The 20,923-nt window shown below is 38.4% G+C and overlaps 2 protein-coding genes and 1 long non-coding RNA gene across 6 annotated transcripts in view; 2 read left to right on the plus strand and 1 right to left on the minus strand.

The window, feature by feature from the left end:
• Positions 1–20,923, plus strand: part of LOC148223934 (uncharacterized) — a 51,718-nt gene that overhangs the window by 29,383 nt on the left and 1,412 nt on the right. Inside the window, exons 2-3 of the long non-coding RNA XR_015803116.1 lie at positions 14,469–14,528; positions 20,476–20,717. This is a non-coding gene — a long non-coding RNA (uncharacterized LOC148223934). The remainder of the gene's footprint in view (positions 1–14,468; positions 14,529–20,475; positions 20,718–20,923) is intronic.
• CLDN22 (claudin 22) lies at positions 4,516–5,169 on the plus strand. The gene has a single exon (XM_088164443.1). It carries the CDS (start codon positions 4,516–4,518, stop codon positions 5,167–5,169), a length of 654 nt encoding a protein of 217 aa, XP_088020569.1.
• The window catches only part of WWC2 (WW and C2 domain containing 2), a 95,095-nt gene continuing 81,998 nt past the window's right edge, over positions 7,827–20,923 (minus strand). For all 4 annotated transcript variants that reach the window (XM_088163536.1, XM_088163537.1, XM_088163538.1 and 1 more), the window contains 4 exons: positions 19,395–19,487; positions 18,078–18,308; positions 12,490–12,617; positions 7,827–10,519 (listed from right to left, as the gene is read on the minus strand). In XM_088163536.1, the coding sequence (XP_088019662.1) occupies positions 10,453–10,519; positions 12,490–12,617; positions 18,078–18,308; positions 19,395–19,487 (519 nt within the window). In that variant the 3' untranslated portion in view covers positions 7,827–10,452. The remainder of the gene's footprint in view (positions 10,520–12,489; positions 12,618–18,077; positions 18,309–19,394; positions 19,488–20,923) is intronic.

Genomic DNA, 20,923 nt, shown 5'->3' on the forward strand with positions numbered 1-20,923 from the left:
TCAAGAAAAAGTATAACAAGTGTCACTCATACATTGGAGGGGGGAGTGCTAGTGGACATTTTGTTGCTTTGATTCACTGAACTTCTTATATGAGCATTACATTTACCCTTCCAGTTCTGTGTGAGGCTGTGTCTAACTTGGTGCTGTAATTCCAATGAGGGAAACAAAGAGGAACTTGGAAGAACCACCATAGTAACTTTGGGAATAAATAAATAAAATTTAGATTAGTCCACATCATTAGGAGGTCAAAAGGTACCTGCTGTCACTCTCTTGTGAAGTTTATGACTCAAGATTTGCAGGCATACAGATGTATACTCAGGAAGAAGTCGACTTTTGTACTGTGATGCTCTCTGAAGCACCCTGAAACCTTAAATTCTACCAATACAAATAATAATTTTTGCCAGATCTCACTTACACGCAGACTAGAGTAAGGCAATGTGGATAGCAGTATGGGTTGTGTTCTTTGCTTGATGTTTCTGTGGTTTCACTGAACAGCACATTGGCTATGCAAACCCAAAAGATGCACCAGCTTCACAAAGAAATGAATTCTTAGTTGGATAAGGAAATGCTAACTCTTGTGACTTCCAGGTCAAGCAATAAGGTGAAAAGAAAGACTGCCAAGCTGAATTAATTAAGTCACTCATAGTAAGATGCTGAAGTCACTATCTTGCCGACTCCTGACAGCAGCTGTTTCACTGGCTGGCTGTAACTGAGATTCTGCCATAGAAAATCTATACACTAGCTCTTATTTCCATCTTTTGCATATATGTCTATAAGATGGAAATCTGAAATGGAGAGACCTGTGAATGATTCATGAAAATATTGATATTTAAATGAGCAACAATGACAACAACAAAAATTTAGGGAGCTCCAGAACTATTCAAATCAAATTAGCAAAACAACAGCAGTGTCTGGGCAATGCTACTGGATACAATCATACTTCACAGAGGAACACGCTTTTTGGACCACTAGAGGAGAATAAACAAGCCCACAACACGAGCATGCTTTACAAAGGAACTGAAAGTACAGGAAAGAGCCAGTCTCATAATTCTGCTTTGGAGGGATTAAATTGCCTAATCAGATTACAAAGTGTTAAATCTGGTATTTCTTTCACTTATGCTCACCATTAAATATTGGGATAATTATGCATAGCTGCAGAGCTATGTAAAGACAAAATTCTCTACCACTCTTTGCAGGGGGTAAAGTATTAGTGTATCTATCCCTGGCCAAAGAGGTTCCCAGAAAGATTAGTGTAGTTTTAAAAGAGAATACATATCACTTGCAGTGAGATTCAGAATCTTTGTGTTCAGCCTGAGATGGTTTTATGGGGCGTAAAAATTTAATGCACCTAACTGCATAAAATGATATGCACACTGACCACCCTGATTCTACTTTAGTCAAAATCAATTTGCAAAATGATGCTTCGAGCTAGTTTGAATGAATGATGTGATCTCCAGTACTTGAAAAGGATTACTCAATCTGTATTAATTTGATCATGACCTGTGCTGTTTTCTTCACAGGCACTATTTTACCTGCATAGGCCTCAGTAGGGTGGTATCCCTGTATGTTAAATACCTCAGACTTTAAAGTACATATGAAAAAATGAATGGGGAAAAAAATTCTCTAAACCCAGTCAAAACTCCTTCTACATCCATCCTCACCTTCCTTACCTGAAAGCACACTGGTCAGTGATAGCTGTACCTGCTCTTCCTTTTCTTCTTGACAAGCCTGTGTTGCACAAGCACAGTTCTTGCTGCAGATGCTGACAAGGGGAGCAGGGGCAAAGAGAGGGGGCAGAATTGTCCTGGAGCAGCTCTCTTGTGTATGGGCCTCCTGCCACTGGCTGCAGAGGTTCCTGGCAGGCAGCTTCTCTGCCCTGCTGGCCTGGAAGCCACCTTTCAGTGGCCATCTCCACTGAAACCCCCTGAGATGATCTGTTGTTTTGGGCTGTGCAGGTGCTAGCAGATGTTTGTTGTCATGGCAGTGTAACAGTAAATCCTGGGCTTATGTTTCCAATTGCCCTGAGCAGTGGGACAGAAACCAATGGGAGCCCAATTCTAGCCTTTTAGGCTTTGTAGTAACTCTGACATGTCACCTTCTGTGTAGGAACAAGTCCACCAAATACAATTATTCTGAAAATGAGACATTTTTATATGTAGAGAAAAGAAGTAACAGTGGGGAGGAAAAGTGTGAAAGAAGGACAAGAGAGATAAGACTAAGGCAGTGAGTGACTCAAAAATGTACATAGTTCAGCTGTGATTTTTCATAAGATCAGTAAGTTCCAAGTAAAGGCATTTCAGACCTTGTTACTATCCTAGTGCCAAGGCAAGTGTTACCACCTTCTCCCCTCCAAAAGAACAAGGATTGCATATAATGTTATCCAGAATAGTGTCAGGAAGCTTTTCTTGCTCTAAGTTAGTGCATTGTTAATAGTAAGTTGCAGAACTGAATTGGCAGATCTTACTAATGCAGCAGTCCCAGTGTTTCAAATGGCTATAATTTAAAGGCTGGTATACTGTGGCCATTGTAGTCAACATTTGCAAAATGGATGGACTTCACAGACCTGATGCTATATTCTCAGACTATATTGACTGTTGGAATTAAGAGCAGAGAAGAAAATATTAAATGTTCACAGTCAAGAGTCAACAGCCTTCCATAATAGTCTTTCAGTAACTGTGGTATTATCTGAATAAGGGTGTAGCCCCTGAAGGAGCAGAATCACTCCTATATCGTGGGTTTTTATCTTAAAAATTATTCAGTGGTGTTATGGAGATTCTCATTGAAAGTCACAAGGATTTCCAGAACTAGCATTCCTGCTCTGAACAGAGAAAGGGGAGAGAAACAACACTGCCAAATATGAAAATACAGTCTGGAGAATGAAAGAATGCCGGATTGATCTGACTTATTTTTCTTTTGCCCTGTGGATGGCCAAAGTTACAGGCTAGCTTGCAACATTTTGTTCCCAGTGTTGTCAGTTATATCCTTTGTGATTTCTGGTCTTGTGCATAGTAATGTTTTGATCAAGTATAAGCTGTTGAACTAATGGCTTGGAACACAAGAAAAAGGGAGATAGATCATCTTTCTGGGGTTTTTTTTGTTGGTTCTTCACAGCTTGTGACAGGAAAAAAACAAGCTTTTGAAATGAAGACTGTATAAAAATGAGGAAGAAGAGGTCAATCTCATGGTGACAGTTCTTAATGATACCCTTAATGATATCCATGATAATGATTGAGGATTTTGGAAACCTTCAAAATCAGTGTTGTGTTTTCCCATCACATAACCCATTTTGAGCAACTGAGAATTAAAATATACAGATAAATTATACATTATCACATACATTATCACATCTAGGAAACAAAATAAAGAAAGACTGGAAAACATCTCTGGGTCATACTCATGTGGATGTGTTTATACTGCTCAGCTCCTTCCCAGATAGGCTGTGCTGTTACATGTGAGAAGGGAAACAGCAAACAGATGTTCTCCTTCTGACCCTGTAGACAAGCACAAGGTTAGCTGACATGAGAGCAGGAAAAAGCAGGGTTTCCTAATGGGGTAATGGCATAATGGTATCTTGCTTTGATCAGGAAAGTGTACTAGGCATTCCCGGCCCTGGGAGCATTGAATGCCAAATGTTGTTAGATACTAAGTGAATACACTGTGTGCCACCTGGGACATGGGCTTTAGGAAAGGGGACACTGAGCTGGTGTAAGCTGCTACCGTGGTGTTGCTGAAGCCCTGGGGCAGGTAAAGTTTACGCTGGCTCATGAACTGCCCGGGTTCATTATGGTGGAGGGGATGTCTAGGATTTCATTTTCTATGGTACTTTCACCATATCCGTCTCCTTTTCCCCTTAAGAGTCAGTCAAAACAAAGCCCATTTTAAAAGAAATGAATGTAGAAAATGTGAAACATAAGGATCTTTTACAAAGTGTCTTTTACAGTGCTGGGGACATAAAACAGGGCAGTGGAAGATAAGCCATTATGTATGTTGAGGAAGCCTAAGAATAAAGATTATAGGCAAACAGTCTACCTTTCTTTACAAGGCCTTGATTTACATCCCTGAAATCTCAAATTTAGCTATTACAATGAAGTCCTGTTGCACACAGAGCTGCCTTTTTATCACCACTTAAAATCTAATTAATCCGTATTGAAGCACAAAGATTTCTGTTGTGTTTTAGGGTGAGGGGTCATAGAGCCCTCTTTGTTCATCCTCAGGCTTGTAATCATCAGGCATTGGGATATAATTTTACCAAGCAAATTGGAAGGTAACAGATCAAATCCTTATCGGAAAGCCTAACTCATGGTTTAGTGAAGTCCTTCGTCCTTTATGTGAAACTTTATATTCATGAAGAACAAAAAAGTGTTTCAGAACTTGCAAAGGGTTAATAGCAAGGGCTTATATTTGGGGCAGCAGAGACCTAAACCATCACAGCGTCCACCATCACTCAAGGTAGCAGTTGGTACAGAATTGCTGGGGAGACCTTTCTCCTCAAGCTTTCAGGACTCTGCTCTTACAATGGCCTTAGACTATCAACCAGTGATGCAATTAAGTGGCATGTTGATCTCTCTGTTGGGATGGGTCCTGTCCTGTCTCACCACCTATCTACCCCAGTGGAAAAATCTTAATTTGGAACTAAATGAACTGGAGATCTGGACTATGGGACTCTGGCAAGCTTGTGTTGTCCAGGAAGAAGGCGGAATGCAATGCAAGGACTTTGATTCTTTCCTAGCTTTGCCTCCAGAGCTCAGGATTTCTAGGATTTTGATGTTTTTTTCTAATGGATCAGGGCTTTTGGGCCTTTTGCTCTCAGGATTTGGGTTGGACTGTTTGAAAATTGGTGAAGGACAACAGAAACAAAAGAAACGGTTGTTGCTGTTTGGAGGAATGCTCTTCTGGATATCAGGGATTACAGCTATTGTCCCAGTTTCCTGGGTTGCCCATTCCACAGTCCAGGAATTTTGGGATGAGAATATACCAGATATTGTTCCCAGGTGGGATTTTGGGGAAGCATTGTTTGTTGGCTGGCTTGCTGGATTTTGTCTCATATTAGGAGGATCCCTACTTAATTGCACAATCTGTTCTACTGAAGTCCATCCGTCTTCGGTCCATTATGCAATAGCAGAACAGCAGGATCAGTGTCAACGCTTGGAAACTGAAACAAGGCCTTAAAATGGGAGGTTTTAAGCAGTACAGCAATACTGCCCTATCTTTTCCAAACCCTAGTGCAAGCCAGAAGCTTGTTCCGGTAGTAATTCAAAGGACTCTTTGTTATCCAACCGATTTCCTAAATATATGTCTGTTTTCTCCATAAACTGCTATTGGAAGGTGGTGTGTTTTCTCACCTGTGGAACTGCTTAAAACTGTTTCGCAGCAAAATGCTGAAGTGTTCACAGACTGCACAGAAAAGGTGCTTTTGCTTTCTTAACTGCACTGTAAAATCCTGAAAATGAATATGCATGTTCTCTTACAGCTTGGATTTTAACCAAAATATGCTTCCTTTTTTATGTAACTAATAATATAAGCCCCAAAGTTTGACTCCCTGTTGCAATTTTCCACTTGACAGATGCAGTGATGTATGAACTTAGAGGAGATTTCCCTAAACAGTCTGAATACCTCCATTGCATGGAAATTTTTTTTCCGTGCATCTGGAAATAGTAGGTTTCTGAAATTGTAGCAAGCTTTGCAGCTGTCTTTTTGTGCATGGGGTGTGATGGTGTGGGTACTTAGACCCAGCAAGCTGTGTTTTCCCAGTCTGCCACATTAAACTGCCCATACAAGTTATTCTAAGTTATTCTAGTTTCTGGCACCTGCATGCTTAATAAACCAAAAATAGGCTGAGAAATGCTGCTTTAAAAACCAGTGTAGCTATCTTCCTCTGACAGAGGTCTTGAGTCATTATGCATCCTATCTTAGGTCCCTTAAGTTCCATTCACTCATGGAACATGTTCCTGCATATTTGACATTAAACATATGACATTTATGGCCACAAAGCAGAAGTATCATTTGCTCTAAGTGGTAGTGCATCAATGTGATATTCGACTGTGAAATGCCAAAATCAGCAAAACTTCTGTAATGCTTTAGCTGATTGATGGAAAGCCCAAGTATATGCTTTTCTTAAAAAAACAAACAAAAAACTAATGAAAAGTGAGCCCAACTGTGGTCACACCATTCTGCTACTGCTTTACCACACCACCTCCCAGTCCCCCAAATACTCCACATGGAACCAGGCAACACAAAGCAGGAGGGGAGAAGTATTTTTTGCTTCATAGAGCATTGTTTTAACTTGTGCTTATGTATGACAGAGTATGACAAAGAACTGAGCTGAACAATGCCTGCAAAAGCCAATGGTTTGGTGCTTCTGTGACTGCAAAAAATGAACTTGGCAAACAGACACAGGCTACTGTTAGCTGGATTTCTGTTGTCTGTGCTAGGATGGAATTTAACTGGTACCTGTAACTATTTACCAGACTGGAAAATCTCAACTTAGACATAAATGCACCAGAGCTTTGAAGCACTGGACTCTGGCAAACTATGTAGGACCACAGTGTAAAGATTTTTATTCTTTCCTAGAATTCAAGATTTCCATTATTTTAGTAGCTACATAAAATGAACTAAGACTTCTGAGGCTTGTGATCTCTAGTCCTGGTTTGGACTACCTAAAAATCGAGGATACAGTGCAGAAGATAAAAAAAGCTGTTACTACTTGGAGGATTACTCCAGGTCATGTCTGGAGACCCTGTCCCTTGCTTACATTGTAAACCAGGATATTTGTAATGACAGCATCCCGGAGATTCTGCCCAGATAGGAAATAGGGGATGCACTGTTCAGTGCTTGGTTTGGTGGATTTTTTTCTAATTCTAGGGAGACCTCTATTCTCCACAATTTGCTCATCATCTGACTGTCACTTACGAGAGCAGTATGCAATGACAGATACACAAGATGCCCATCAACATCTGGAAATTGGAAATGGAAGACTTAAAAAAGGGCAGGTATCAGGTTTTCTGACTTCTTGCTTGCATTATAGTAAGAGAGAAAGACCTGCTGAACAGACAGGTTACTGTTTATAAGTGGGGGTGGGATTCTTCCTTACCAAATAGTTGCTTTAATCACTACTTACTTCCACTTTTAATTACATGAATTGATGAGCTACGGTAATCTTAGCCACCACTATATTTCTCCCAAGTCTGATCAATGGCAGATTTTGTTTTTGTGGTATGACTTGGGGGAGTGAGTATAAAATTTTTAATCTCTAGGCCTGCATAGAGACTTGACTATATTTTAAATGGCACAACGCCCACTGGGGCTGCTTTAGACAATGTATTTTTTACAAAAGAATATTAGTTGAAGTCTGAAAGAGTTTGTAGCACCAGTTCACCATGCATTACAAAAACCTAATCAGTTCAACCTTGAATGAAGTTTACTGGGCCTGTATCATTTACAGTAAACTAAAAGTTCTCAGACATTATGTAACATAATGCAAGATTCTCCATAACGAGAGAGAGAGAATATGACCACCTCTATCCCTACCCAATCTCTCTCTCCAAGGAAAGCCAGTATTTCTGGGAAATAATGAGCTGTTGTCTGGAGAAGACTCAATTGTATTCATTGCTGGTACAGTTTTCACATAATGTATGTGAATGTAAAAAACTAACTTCAAGTATATGAATTAGTTTCCATATAACTTATCCTTAGAGCTGTCAGTGATTGATGTGCACTTTCTATAAATTGCCATGATTTTACATTGACAAAGCTGTAGCAGCCATCTGTTTCTGCAAAGACCATATAAAGAGATAGAAGAGCAATAAAAGAATTAAATAAAACACTGGTCTGGAAAAGAGCTTTGTTAAAAAAAAAATGTATTTTCCAATCACTGAAACACACGAAAAGTGCAGAAACAAGTTAATCTATGTAATGTACTTGCATACTTTTACAGACAAAATTAGAACAGAAACACATTCAGAATATAACCTGATTAAATATTTAGTTCAGTCCTGAGCATTTGATATTTAATACAGTATAAACATAGCAATAGAAAAAAGAAAAATAATCTTAAAATTATTTGATTTGTGTTCTCTTACAATTTCTGCTAAACTTTGCTCATTTGGCTAAATATTCTTGTACCAGTAATATCTACATTTTGATATATGCAACTGCAGTGACATTGGTACCTGGCAATAGAACTAATTACATTCGTTATACCCTGCTGTGCAGGGTGAATTTCACTTCAAGAGTAATATTTATCACTTTAAACTGATGGGAGTTTATTTGTATGTATTATTTTAGCTTACTCATATTCGATTGAGTGTTTCAAGTGTGACACATTGAATTAGTAAAAAAAACCCCAAACTCCAAACCCAGAATTGTTAAAAGCTGCCTATAAATATGTTCAACTTTACCAATCTGGAAAATGAAGAGCATAAAAGGAGTTTTGTAAGCTGAAGCCAGAAATACACTTGTTTTGACTTCACCTTATACTTACAAATCAGGAAATTATTTTTTTTTATTATTCAACATTTGAGAAAACCCAGCTAACTGGGCAAGAATTTAGACATCTCTATTTTACACAACAGCATCCTTAATGACAAATATTTTTATGGCCAGAACTGAACTATATTAAACAGAACATAAATAAGACTGTAAATAAATAAAAGAAAAATCATAAAGTAGACCTCTAAACATCATTCTACAAATACCTTATATAATCAAATTGAGAAGTTGAAACTGTCAACCTTCATTTCACCTCTACATTAAATAATTCCAGATTTTTTTAAATTGACCTTTCAAACATGAATGTTATCTCAAACCCAAGACACAAACAACAAATGGGGCATTCATAAAGGATGTTTGATCAGTCATCTTGCTCAAAATAGCATGTTTGGCTTTGTACTTCAGCGAACTGATTTATTTGTGCATAAGAAAACCCTTGGGTGTTACACAGACCTGTCATTACAGAATTGTCACTTTGAATCTAAGACAGCTGCTACCATATTGTGGTTATATTGTTTCCATTTGCTCCAGGTAATTATACCATTTCTGAAAGATGAAGTCCATGCAATGTGGCTTGTTGCTTGGGGAAGAAAACTGTAGCCAGGGAATTAAATATATCTGAATGCAAGATACTAAGTAGAAAATTAAAATTTTCTGTTCTCTGCAATTTCCACCTACTTACACAGTACCCACAGAAGATGACCCCAACTGCTTTACCTAGACAGGACTGCTTGAACACCTACATCCAGTGTTCTGAACTTCTAATAGAAGGCAACCAAGTTGCCATCTGATGAAGCAGCCTGCTAGGAAGAAGCATGTAAGACAGAATTTAAAACAAGCCGTTCATCTCCATTCATTAAACCTGTGCACCCCCAACTGCATTTAAGGCCAATTTTACCTTTTAAAAATGGTTACTTATTGTACCGAAGTTTGTGCAGACTTCTGAAAAGCTTTTCTTTATCAGAAAGGGTTTACATTACCAACAGGACTTCTGATATCTAAGTTAACTTGTGAGAGGTTTTTTCTGGTATAAATACTTCAGTGAAGCATCTTCAGATCTGTAAACCTAGTGCATCCTTCATGTATTCCTAGCTGGCAATCAGACAGCCCCCTAGGATCAATTATTAACAGAGAAAAACTCTCTGTTTTAAGAGCACAGTGGGTATAGCTATTTGAATTTCAATGTTGATATTATGAATTTGATTCATCCTGTTCAAAAAGCAGCTGCCCCTTTTGGTAGTCTCAAAGTAAGTTTTTTAGGGTTACTTGTCTGCCTTGCCTTTCTCACTCTCCTGCAGATGCAAGAAACCTTTTAGTGCAGGTTAAAGTACTGTACATTCACAAAACTAAACTCTGAACTCCATGTCTTTCTACAAAGTATTAAAAAAAAAAAAAAAAAAAAAAACAGAAGGAATTTATTTTCAGAAACAAAATTACATCGTGGGTGATGAATCTAATCAGCAGCTGTTGTGAGGCAGCCTGGATGTTTTGGAAAGAAGCTTACGCTTGTGGTTAACTTTAAACTACACAAGTTACACTCTTGTACAAAAGTATTGCATGGCAAAACAGCCATTTTCACAGTCTGCTCACATGAAAATAGTGAAAAGATAAGCAATTGTCTGTTGAACATAATTTTTCTCAACACAGTGCAGTTCAACAGGATACATGCTTAGTACTGCCTTTGTTCCTTTGTTCCATCTTTACAAAATAAAAACACAGATGCGATACACACAAACTGTACAAAATCAGCATCAGTATACCAAAATTAATCTACTTTGGTTTTCTGTTTGTTGGGGTTTTTTTTCATTTTTTAAGCTTACAACAATTCAGTTCACTATATTTTACAAATAAACATATCAATAGTGAATGTAAAATAGAACATCTTTGAAAGCACATCACTGGAACTACAAAGCTCATCTGAAAAGAGATGAACAAGTAGAAAAACACTTCAATGAAAACACATAATTATACATCATCAGCTGGAAGGGCTGGTATACTGATCTTTGCTCTTGTGAAGTATGCTATCTTCTCCCTGAAATTAGAAAAGAAAAAAAGGAATATTTTTACCATTTGTGGCATGACTCCAATGTCATCTGCTGTAGAGTTGCTAATATTAGAGCACAGTTCTTTAAAACATAGGTTTGGAAAATACACAGAAAATTTATTTACAACAAATGTGGCATTCTGACACAACTACCTTCTTATGCATATTTATGTAAAAAGCAGTTCCAATTTGAAAGAGAAAAAATACCAGTATTTCATTAATAACTGCAATGATAAGACTGAAATATTGTTCCAGTCACTGAATCTCCAATGATGATATTTTCAGTAGGGGGATGAGAAGACCAAATAAATCATTTTGTCCTGACATGGGAAAAGGGCAAGGGAGGAACAGTCATGTCTGGACAAAACTCAGAGAAGCAGAATTGTCAACCCATTCTCCATTTGCTTCCCATGTGCTGGTACCATTTCTGTCACCTGTGAACTGAGATATTACTGAAGCATAACAAGTTTACACAGGCTTGCCTAGTAGCAGGCTAGAAAGCAGAAGAGAAGTATTGGGGGCTTAAAATTTAAAGCTCAAAAATGTCATTCTTCTTGAGACCTTTAAAAATGTCTCCCTGTGATTAGTCTGAGGCCACAGCACTGTAACAAGTCCAACTAGGAAGGCATGTATAATTCAGCATCCAGAGGTAAGTATTTATCCAGAAGACTAAACCATGTTTTCCCCTGGTGAATCTTGAGTTCCCATGAAAAGCAGTAGCAGAGCAAAATCAGCCTAAACTGGCTTTCTCTTCCTAGTTGTGTGGTGACTAGAAAATAAAGGAAAATTGAGCCCTTTTTATGCCCTTCTTGCTGGGGAATGGGGTTTTAGGCACTATTACATGTTCCTGTAAATTTAGGCATCAGTCTGTGATGACTGTTAAATGACCAGCACTGACCAAAGCCCTTTCTCAAGACACACACAAAAAGTGAAATCTTCAGGATGCCCTGAATTTCAAACTGAAGATAAATAACTCAGCTGTAACATGTCTTAGCTGAAGAACCCCTTTCCTTTCTCTCTTGCTTTGATTCTGCATCGCTTACAGCTGTGGTTTCCAATATATGCTGCCTCACAGGCCTCTACTTGCTTATGGATTTCTCCAACTGCTCACAAAAGATGGTTAAAAAAATTAGTAGCTGACTTAAATTTCTTATAAAGGAATCCAAAATTCAAACTTTAAAAATGTGTTATTAACTGACAAAACAAACCGAATTAACTTGCAGTATTGTTTCTATGTGCAAGAGCAAGCACTGTATTTTTCAATCAATATACGTATATTTATTTTTATATAGAAGTGTGGCCTCCAGGCTGCAAGTCCTGCCACTTACAGGCCTTTTGGGAATTAGTCTTTTAGGTATTTAGACCAGTGAGAATTAAGGTTTAAGAAAAATAGTGTTCATTCTGGCTTGTGCTAAGCAAGAACAGTTCATTAATTACTTCAAGTAATCGGTTGCTTCACAACCAAAAGGAGAAGAGAAACAAAACAGAGGAGGGATTCAAGGTCTTTCTTTAACACTAAGTCTTGAGCAAGGCACAAGTAGTGGTTAGTAAGTTTCCTGATGAGCTGTATCCTGTCCTACTTCTCCTTGAGTGGCAATTCAGGCACTTGCCATCACTGAAAGAGTTCCCATGACTTAAAGCCCACTGTCAGCCTGCTGTGGGTGAGGTGAGCTACAGCAAGAGTCACACACATGCCTGCCTACAGCAGGTGTCACACAGGGGTCTGACACTCCACTCACCTTCCTCACTGCCCTCTGAACTGCCACATGTGCAGGTCACTGAGGCCTGGCCCTCTGATATTCCAACTTAGAGCCACGTTAGAAATCAGTGATGTTTCTGGCAAGCCAAAGGCATGTGTACTTTTTACTAATACTACAGAGCATGTGTGATTATACCTAGAAACAGTTCATGCTACTTCACTACATTAAAAAGAGCATGAAAAGCAGAACAGGCCATACCTGAATGACTGCACCTGCAGTGGCACTTTCTGGCTCTGCTCCCGTAGCCGGCACACATCCTTAGAAGCTTTCCTCATCAATTTCTCAGCACTTAAACCTTGTTTCTGCTCTTCTTTTGACTGTTCAGCCTGTATCAAGAAAAACAACTGTATTTTGCTCATAATGAAAGACTACTCATTTCAAAGAGGTGAGAGATGCTTCTTTGTCAAGCAAAACACTTGTCAGTGTCAGGTTTACTGTTGGGCTCAATGAATTAAAGGTGTTTTCCAGCTAAATGAATCTATGATAATCTCTATATAAAACGTCAGCAAGGTAAAAGACTGATATCACAAGCCTAAACCATAGCTATGAAATAAGCTAATAGGGCTTTTCCTAAAAAAATAAATAGAGCAAATTCCATGCCATTACAGGTCACTACTAGGTTTTGTATATTCTCATATTTCTTAGAGTTGTAGTTAGATAATATCTAAATTTGTATGAACACATGTTGTCCATCTAAGTATCTTTTTAGAACTGCGAGCCACTGATTCTCTTCCCATATAAAATACTTTTATTTCTTGGCAAAAGCTCTCAGGAAACTTGTGTATACTTAATCTAAAGTGAATGACAGAAAAAACCAGGGAAGGTGCTCCTCTCAAAATACACTTTCAGGTTTTGTTGACCATGTTAGCAAGGAACATGAACTTTTGTGCCTTTATCCATGACATAGTATCTATTTTGCACATGAGACTCATTTCTTTCATTTGCATTGTAGAGGCATGAAAGCCAAAGCAAGTGAACAGAACACTCGTGGTAACAAGAGATCAAAGGTCCTTCCTGAACAGTGCTGAGCAGCTACCACACAATAAGTTACTGTATTTCTGTATCTCAGTATTGCTGGTTCTATTACTTACATCTTTACTAAGCATCAACAGGACAGCTGCAGCTATGCCATCCACCATATCACCAACAAGACTGCTATTAATAGCTGTGCTTTGGCTTAAAAAAACTTTATCAAGGGTTTCTGAATATTCAGTAATTTGAACAGTAACTCTTTTTAGGTGAGAAGTCACCTGAATTCTTAGATAAATGACTCATGTTCATATACAGGTGAGTTCTGTAACAAATGCATTGTTGCCCACATCACATGTGGGGTGCATGGTGTGGGCAGTGCTTTTATTTCTAGACTGCAGAGGCTGTCAGACAAATGTTACTTATTGTATTTTGAATTTTGTCAGCTATCAAAATTCAATAGAAGCAGTTCACAGTCTTATACAAATATGAAGTTGTAGAAAATTTAAGTTTTGATTCTTTAGAGACTTGAAAATGCTGTTCATTAGCTCAAATTAAAATACATTTGTAAGCCTGAAACAGCAATCTTCAAAGCTAGTTTGTAACTTAGAAGTTCACATTCCAGTTCTGAATTCAACCTAATAGACTCCTAAACAACAAAACCAACTAATTCAAAAGAGCTAGTCCATACTATCAGTTTCATACCGGGTAGTTATAAGAAAGCTGCTCACAGCAGGATAGTGGTACCCTCTGTCTGTTGAAACACACTCTGGTTTCTGTATGAAAGTGTTTTACATGAAAGAGTACCACCCTTTCAAAAACTCACTCAAAATCCAGTCAGCTTGTACTGCTGTTAACTTTTTCAGTCCCAACTCCAAAATAGCTGTGATTTTAAAATGAAATTAATCTATAAATATTATTTTCTGAATTAGTTAGTGAACATAAATTTACAATCTACAACTGCTAATGTCTTAATTAATTTTATGTGTGTCATTGGCCATATGTTTTACCAGCTCCCCTAATTAATATTTATCATCAAAACACTAAACATACAATATTTCAAAATGTTCTAATTTTATCCTTTTCCTAACTATATATGAGATTCTTGTGATTACTGAATTTCAGGTTTAAGAGCATAGATGGCTTGTTTTCATACTCTCTATTACCATGTATCCCTTTTTCATTTTTTAATCCATTTATTTTTTCAGGATGCTCTAAGATAAGCCTGGATTTCAGCCCAATGTCTCTAGGAACATGCATATGAGAAGGTATGTACATGACCATTTGCATCATGTTGATTGAGTGCTTTATATAAAATACAGAAAATCACACTAATACAATGGCCAGACATTCAAGAAATCCCCCAAATCTGGCACATTTTGTGGTGATGTATCCCCCCACCCTGGCAACACTATGATCTCAGATTCTTTAAGTGACCTTAAAACACTCATTCATGACACTTGTCTACCAAATGTAAGTGTCAGATAGGAATCTCTCTATCTAGGCTCAGCTTAAGCTTAAGTTAGTTTAAGATGACAAAGAAGAGACACAAAATTAGAGCTGAAACACTACTTCCTGTCTTGTTCTTCTTTGGGTTTTGTATAGAAAAAACTGAATCCAAAGAAAAACTAACAATTTTGTGCTAAACACAAAATCACTGGGACAAGGACATACTTATTGGTGTTAATGACATAATTACGTATTACCTCAACATAAATGATGCACTAAAAAGAAATAAAGAAGATATTTACAGGAATCTTTTTTGGATATAAACAACTGTAGTACTTCAGGAGGACACTTAGGTGTCTGAAAACTTACTTCTAAGAGGATTTAAGACTCAAACTTTGAAATACTGTGTGATTTCTCACAAACATCCAATCTAAACAAGAGAAAATGCTTCTGCTGCACAGAATTATCTCTGTTTTCTGATCTGCAGGTAATAGAGGGCATTACATACTTGCTGCACTTAGGAAGGTTGGAAGGAATGGGAGGGAAGGTGTGGAGTCTGTGGATTTGGCTTCAAGCAGAGTAACTGCGTGCTTGCAAGCAGCCACTGATTTTCAACATCCCCCACACCTGCGGTTTCATTTTTCACTTGAGAGTCTCCCAGTTTCTCTGGCGTTTCCAGCTGCTGCATTAGTCTGTGCCATTATAATGCCTGCAGGATCTAAGAAATAATCTATGCCAATGTTCTCTAGGCTGCTGTGTTTTGCTAACCCAAGGGGAAACACTGACAACACAGTACAGCGCTCTCGGTCGTTTTGCTCCACAGGGGAAGGCTGCAATGATTTTAAGGGTAGAAATATTTCTAGAAACTTTGTAAGCACTCTTCAAAGAGGTGGAGTGACTGTGATCATTGTTCTGACTTTTACCTTGGGAAGTAGGACTTAAATGATGTGCTACTGCTCGCATATATTTTAGGAATGTGTACTATTATCCTTATTCCTCACCAGTGTGTGTAATGGTGTTGATCACTGACACCAGCCATACAAAATGTGACAAACCTACCTCCTGCCTTGGAACAGGCAGCTGAAATAAAGCACAAATCCAAAGGATTCATAATAAGAAATGTTGCAGAGACGTACTCTGTTCTAGAGGGAATAGCTTTAGAATGGGAGTAGTTTTAAATTAAACACTCAGAAAATATAATTGCTATCCTGCATCCAGGATGGCATTAGAGATAAACGATGAAATTCCACATAAATTTAGCTATGCTTCTTTTCTATAAGTTACTATTTTTATGCGTTAAAACTTAGATCAAATTAATATAATTAATTAACATGGTAAAAACCAACACAGTTACACTAAGTTTAAAAACTGCACTATCTTCCTCCCTTTTCCTGAAGGTTTTTCAGAACAGTCATCAATGTTCACTCTAAACTCTGCTAGTGTTTTATAGTCATTTTAGTACTCCAGTAACTATAACCAACAACAGATACCAAAAGAGGGACCAGAAGACTCAATAGGACATAAATGTAGAATTGGGAGAATGCTGGGGAAAAGTTTTATTTCCTAAGGTATCAGTCAAGGACTTACTGAAATATGTGGTGTTATTATATGCATTTTTCTACCATGAATTTAGCAAATCAATAAATTCATAATTTCTTAAACTATGCAAACTTGCAGCACTCAATGTTTTATTGAAAACATTTTTAGTTTCTGAATGTCATGCTATGTTTGCTTGCATTTAACCTGCCATCTGCTCGATTTTCTACTTCTTGGCAAATACAACCCATGATTAATTGCTCTCTTCTGCCTCACTCATGGTTGTATGGACTTCAGTTGTAGCTACTTAGCTTTTCCTAACACAGAAGTTGTTTCCTCCCTTGACCATCGTTGTTGACACTCAGTAGTTTTATCATCCACTTTAAAAAGGGGAAACTAAAAATGAACTGTTTATGGTACAGGCATAATATTTAGATCTTAAAGCAATGATATATTTTGTTCCAAGTATTTTTCTTAGCAATTCCTGTCTTATTTGCTTGACATCTGCTGATTCTGTCATGTTCTTGTTTATGTTTTTGTGTCTTATATGTGGAGTATCTCATTCCTAACATTTAATTCAGAGCTCAGCTTTGTCAATGTAAATATTAGGATCATCCTTTCCTCTTCTACACAAGGCTATTTACTGACATTTGGCTTTAAAGAAAAACAAAACAACAAAACCAACTACTGCTTACATATGAGAAGGGCCTCTGCACCTTGTTAAAACTTTCCATCTTTACTACTCTGAAAAACTTGGTGTATCAAAACACTAGTCTCTGTCAACCATAAAGAGCTAAGGAGCACAGATTACTCCTGGCTGTCACTCACAACTTCCCCTCATTGAAAACTGATGTACATTGACAGACGTGGATGAGAAGGGGGCTCTAGAAGGTGTCTACTCCAACCTTCTGCTCACAATGGCTGATGCCAGAGCGGAGTAGTCAGGGTCTTGACCAGCTAGGTTTAGAATACCTCCAACTGTGCAGGTTGGGTGGGTTTGTTTTGCTTTTTTTTTACTTAGTTGGGTTTTTAACTCCTCCAACAACCTCTCCAGGACCCTATTCCAGTCGATGATCTCCCTAATGATTTAAAAAACCAAACACCCTCCCAAAAAACATAATAAACCCCCCACAACATCTAGCTAATTAATTATCTTGTTGGAATTTTCCATATTCTGACTTCTCGCTCTTGCATCTCATTCTTCAATCCTGTTTCTCGTCTTTCAATCACGTGGGGGCATCCCACTACCTAATGGCAGTGTGCATATACTTGTAGTGTTCGAGAGACCATCACAGAGAACAGAATTTGGCTTTCCTTTGCCAACACTAGAACGAGTATGTCCTGCATTAAGAAATAAGCCACTGCCTTTTCCCCATGCCCCTATCGCTCTAAGTAGTGGTAATTGCTCTTTCTACCTGTTACAAGCATATTTTGGCTGCAAGTTCTGTGCAGACTGCAAAGCAACCAATGCTGAGAGATAGAAAGCACACACAAGTCTGTAAAAGCATGTCTGGGATGTGAGAATTCTAAATTAACTTTTAAGTAAATGCCATTTTACTACACCAACCATAACTATTACTCCAGTAGAGTTTGTAATGTGACTTATTGAAGTATTTAGAGGGCACTAGGAAAATGTAACCTCAAATTCTACACTAAATGTTGTAATTTGATCAATAAAGAAACACTCTAGTGTTTCTAATTACACTAGAGATGTAATTAGACAAATGTAAGCTTCTGTAAAAATCTTTTAACATCATTGACCAAATTCTTTAATGAATTTATAGCAAAGGTAGGGGCATATTTACTTGCACTTGTGTGAACGTTGCTCATACCTGTTTTTCAGCTTGTTTCAGGAGTTTCTGGAAACGTTCATCCTCTAGCACACACAGAGGAAGGTCTGCCTCTCCTCTACCTTTCATTTCCTCAAGCTTTTGTTTGAGGTCCCTCAAGGCCTGGAGCTCATCGTTCAGACGGTTCTGTCTTGTGCGTGACGCCTGGAGGTCCAGCTCCAAGTCCAGGGAAGTGCGCACAGGGCACTCCTGCACAGCTCTTCGCATGATGGGCTGAGTCGTTTGAGAGACACAACAGTTAAAATTAATACATAGAGAGGCTGCTGGAGAGTTTGACATACTGCAGTCAGAAAAGCTCAAATATTTGGGGGGCAGGGGGGAAGGTTTAGCAGTCATTTTTTTCTGAAGTCAATCAATTCACCTATCCTGGAACTTTTCTTCAGTCACTAGCTAAAAATAAATGCTGCAACCAAGTGCACAATGATATATATACAGATTAAAAACAAAAAACCCATTCTGATCCCTGGGATGACACTGCCAGGAGACACCACACTACACAGAATTCCCCACAGATTTCAACTACATTATTTATTTTTGTAAATATTTGCTTTTTCAAGGCCTAACCAAACACATAATGTTACAAACTCTGTAAACATGCTATTCTTCAGCAGATTTCACATTATTTACTGTCCTTTCACAGTGACTTTTTGCATGAGTAAGTCAGGCAGGAGAAGTCAGTATCCCAGACTTTTCTTTCTTATGCAAAATGTATCCTGCAACCTGGTAACAAGGCTTCCAAAGGACTATTTTTCTAGTTACAATTAAGATTAAAATATAACTCTCTAAATTAATGTAAGAATGAATTTCATGCAAGAGAATCCTACTCTCTTGTCCTTCAATCCTTTTGCTACTTGAATACTTTTGGTGAAGAGTAAATTTGCTTTAAAAGGACATCTAAATCCTTGAAATCTTCACCAAAAGTTACTCAAGATGTATATGGCTGGTGTTGACTTTTGTGCAGCATAGGCCACCTTGTGTCACTTTAAAATACTCATGTTTTAAACTCAGATTCCTTTGACAGTAACTCAAGTTCCACGAGAAATGCCATGATGCTGACCCATCAGTGTCTTGCTGCTGGCTTCAAACATGACTAAAACAACACAGGCTTTGTTGGAGGGGAGACGACATTGGACTGAGACCACTATGTGGATATGTCAACATGAAAATACAGAACAGAATTGTGGTACTTGTGTTGCTTTTGCTGAAATACTTGAAATAAAGCTTATCTTTTATGTCATTTGGTATTCCCAGTGTCCCCATACTTAACTTTAAACCACGTCCAGGTAACATAGCACGTACCCGTTTAACTCTCAGGCTCCGCCGTTCTGTGGCGTTTCTCACAAAGAGAGACTTCTTGGCCAGTGTGGAGCTGTCGCTGTCGCTGCGATTCAACTGCCAAAATGTACAAACCAAACAGGCATAAAGCACCTTCAAATGCAAATACACCTGCACTGGTAGAACCAGTCAGGGAACCTCAGCATTTATATACACGTAGGTCATATTCTTAGTATAACATTAACAACATTGCAACTAGAATAAGCATCTACTCTAAAATTATAATCCTACACCAAGACAACCACTGATCTTACTGAATGAATAGTAAGACTCTTAAGGAATGCAAGTAAGATAACTATGGTTATTAAGTACTGGCATTATCTGACTGCAGATACAAACTATGGATTTCACTTACCTGGGGCAGGCTTTTAACAAATTTACTACAGGGAAGGTAAATTACTGTAGACATGCACCTGTCCAACAAGCAGTATTTTGTGTTGTTATTAATTGTAACAAGCCAAGGTGTGCCTACAGCTTCCGTCAGAAGCTCTTCCTGCTTCTTAAAATTACGTGCCACAGCTGGGCAGTAGCTTCTTCATAACTTTAGTGTTATTTCATACACATCAGTGCAGAATGATTGTTAGGTGCATCACCATCAACAGGTGGCCAGAAGCATCTCTCTGCAGAATATGTATTTCACCTCTTCAGGAAAAGACAAAAAATGGAATCACTCTGCTAACATTTCAGTAAGCAAAGTCAGGGTCCTAAAGCTTACACAGGGCTGACTGGGAGCTAGGGGTCAGAAATACACTACTTGCAATACAAAGTACACCTCTTGAGAGACAAATCTGTCTTTTCACCATGAGCCACTACTGAGAGCTCATTCCTTGATACACAGAGGCAGCTATCGTCACTAATGTTCTTTAGGCACTTTTCAAAGGACATTTTCCAAAGCGCCAACAGACTTTGTTTCTGTCCATTAGCCTCAAAGATCTCTGTTTTCTGTAACATCATAGGTGCTCTCCTAAAGCCAGGTCATCTCTTCTGATTAGAGAGCAGCTGGCACTTCACCAGACTGTATCCAACTGGCACTTTCCTCCTGTAGAGCACCATAATGCAAGGAAGGCTGGATATGCTTCCGGTGCAAGATGGGACTGGGGAGACCCCAGCTCTGGAGCCCTCTTTGTGAACTTGGATGCAGCTACAGTGCCCACTCAGGAGCCCCCAGCAGTGGGCAACAAGCGTTTCTGACACTGCAAAAGATATATCTGCAAACGTGTTCTTTTCACAGGGTACTTTGCTTCCAGGCAATACCATACACAAGGAGAAACATAATGGTTATTCAAAGTAAGTTTTTTTTTTTCTATTCTGGCTCTTGGCAGAGCAGTATGTAGCAATGCTCAAAGCTACAAAAGCCCAATACTTTTCCAGATGCAAAAACCTCAGAAGTTTAAACTAACTAAACTACTAAAGCACCTAGTTTTACTTTCTGTTGAAGACCTACATAGGCAGCAGGCTAAGGTGATACTTTTTTTGCCAATACTGCTAATGTC

The sequence above is a fragment of the Sturnus vulgaris genome, chromosome 4 (genome assembly GCF_052056855.1).
Source record: "Sturnus vulgaris isolate bStuVul1 chromosome 4, bStuVul1.hap1, whole genome shotgun sequence".
NCBI lineage: Eukaryota > Metazoa > Chordata > Aves > Passeriformes > Sturnidae > Sturnus > Sturnus vulgaris.

Coding starts and splice junctions, on each gene's coding strand:
- CLDN22 (XM_088164443.1), top strand. CDS start 4,516: ATGGCCTTAGACTATCAACCAGTGATGCAATTAAGTGGCATGTTGATC.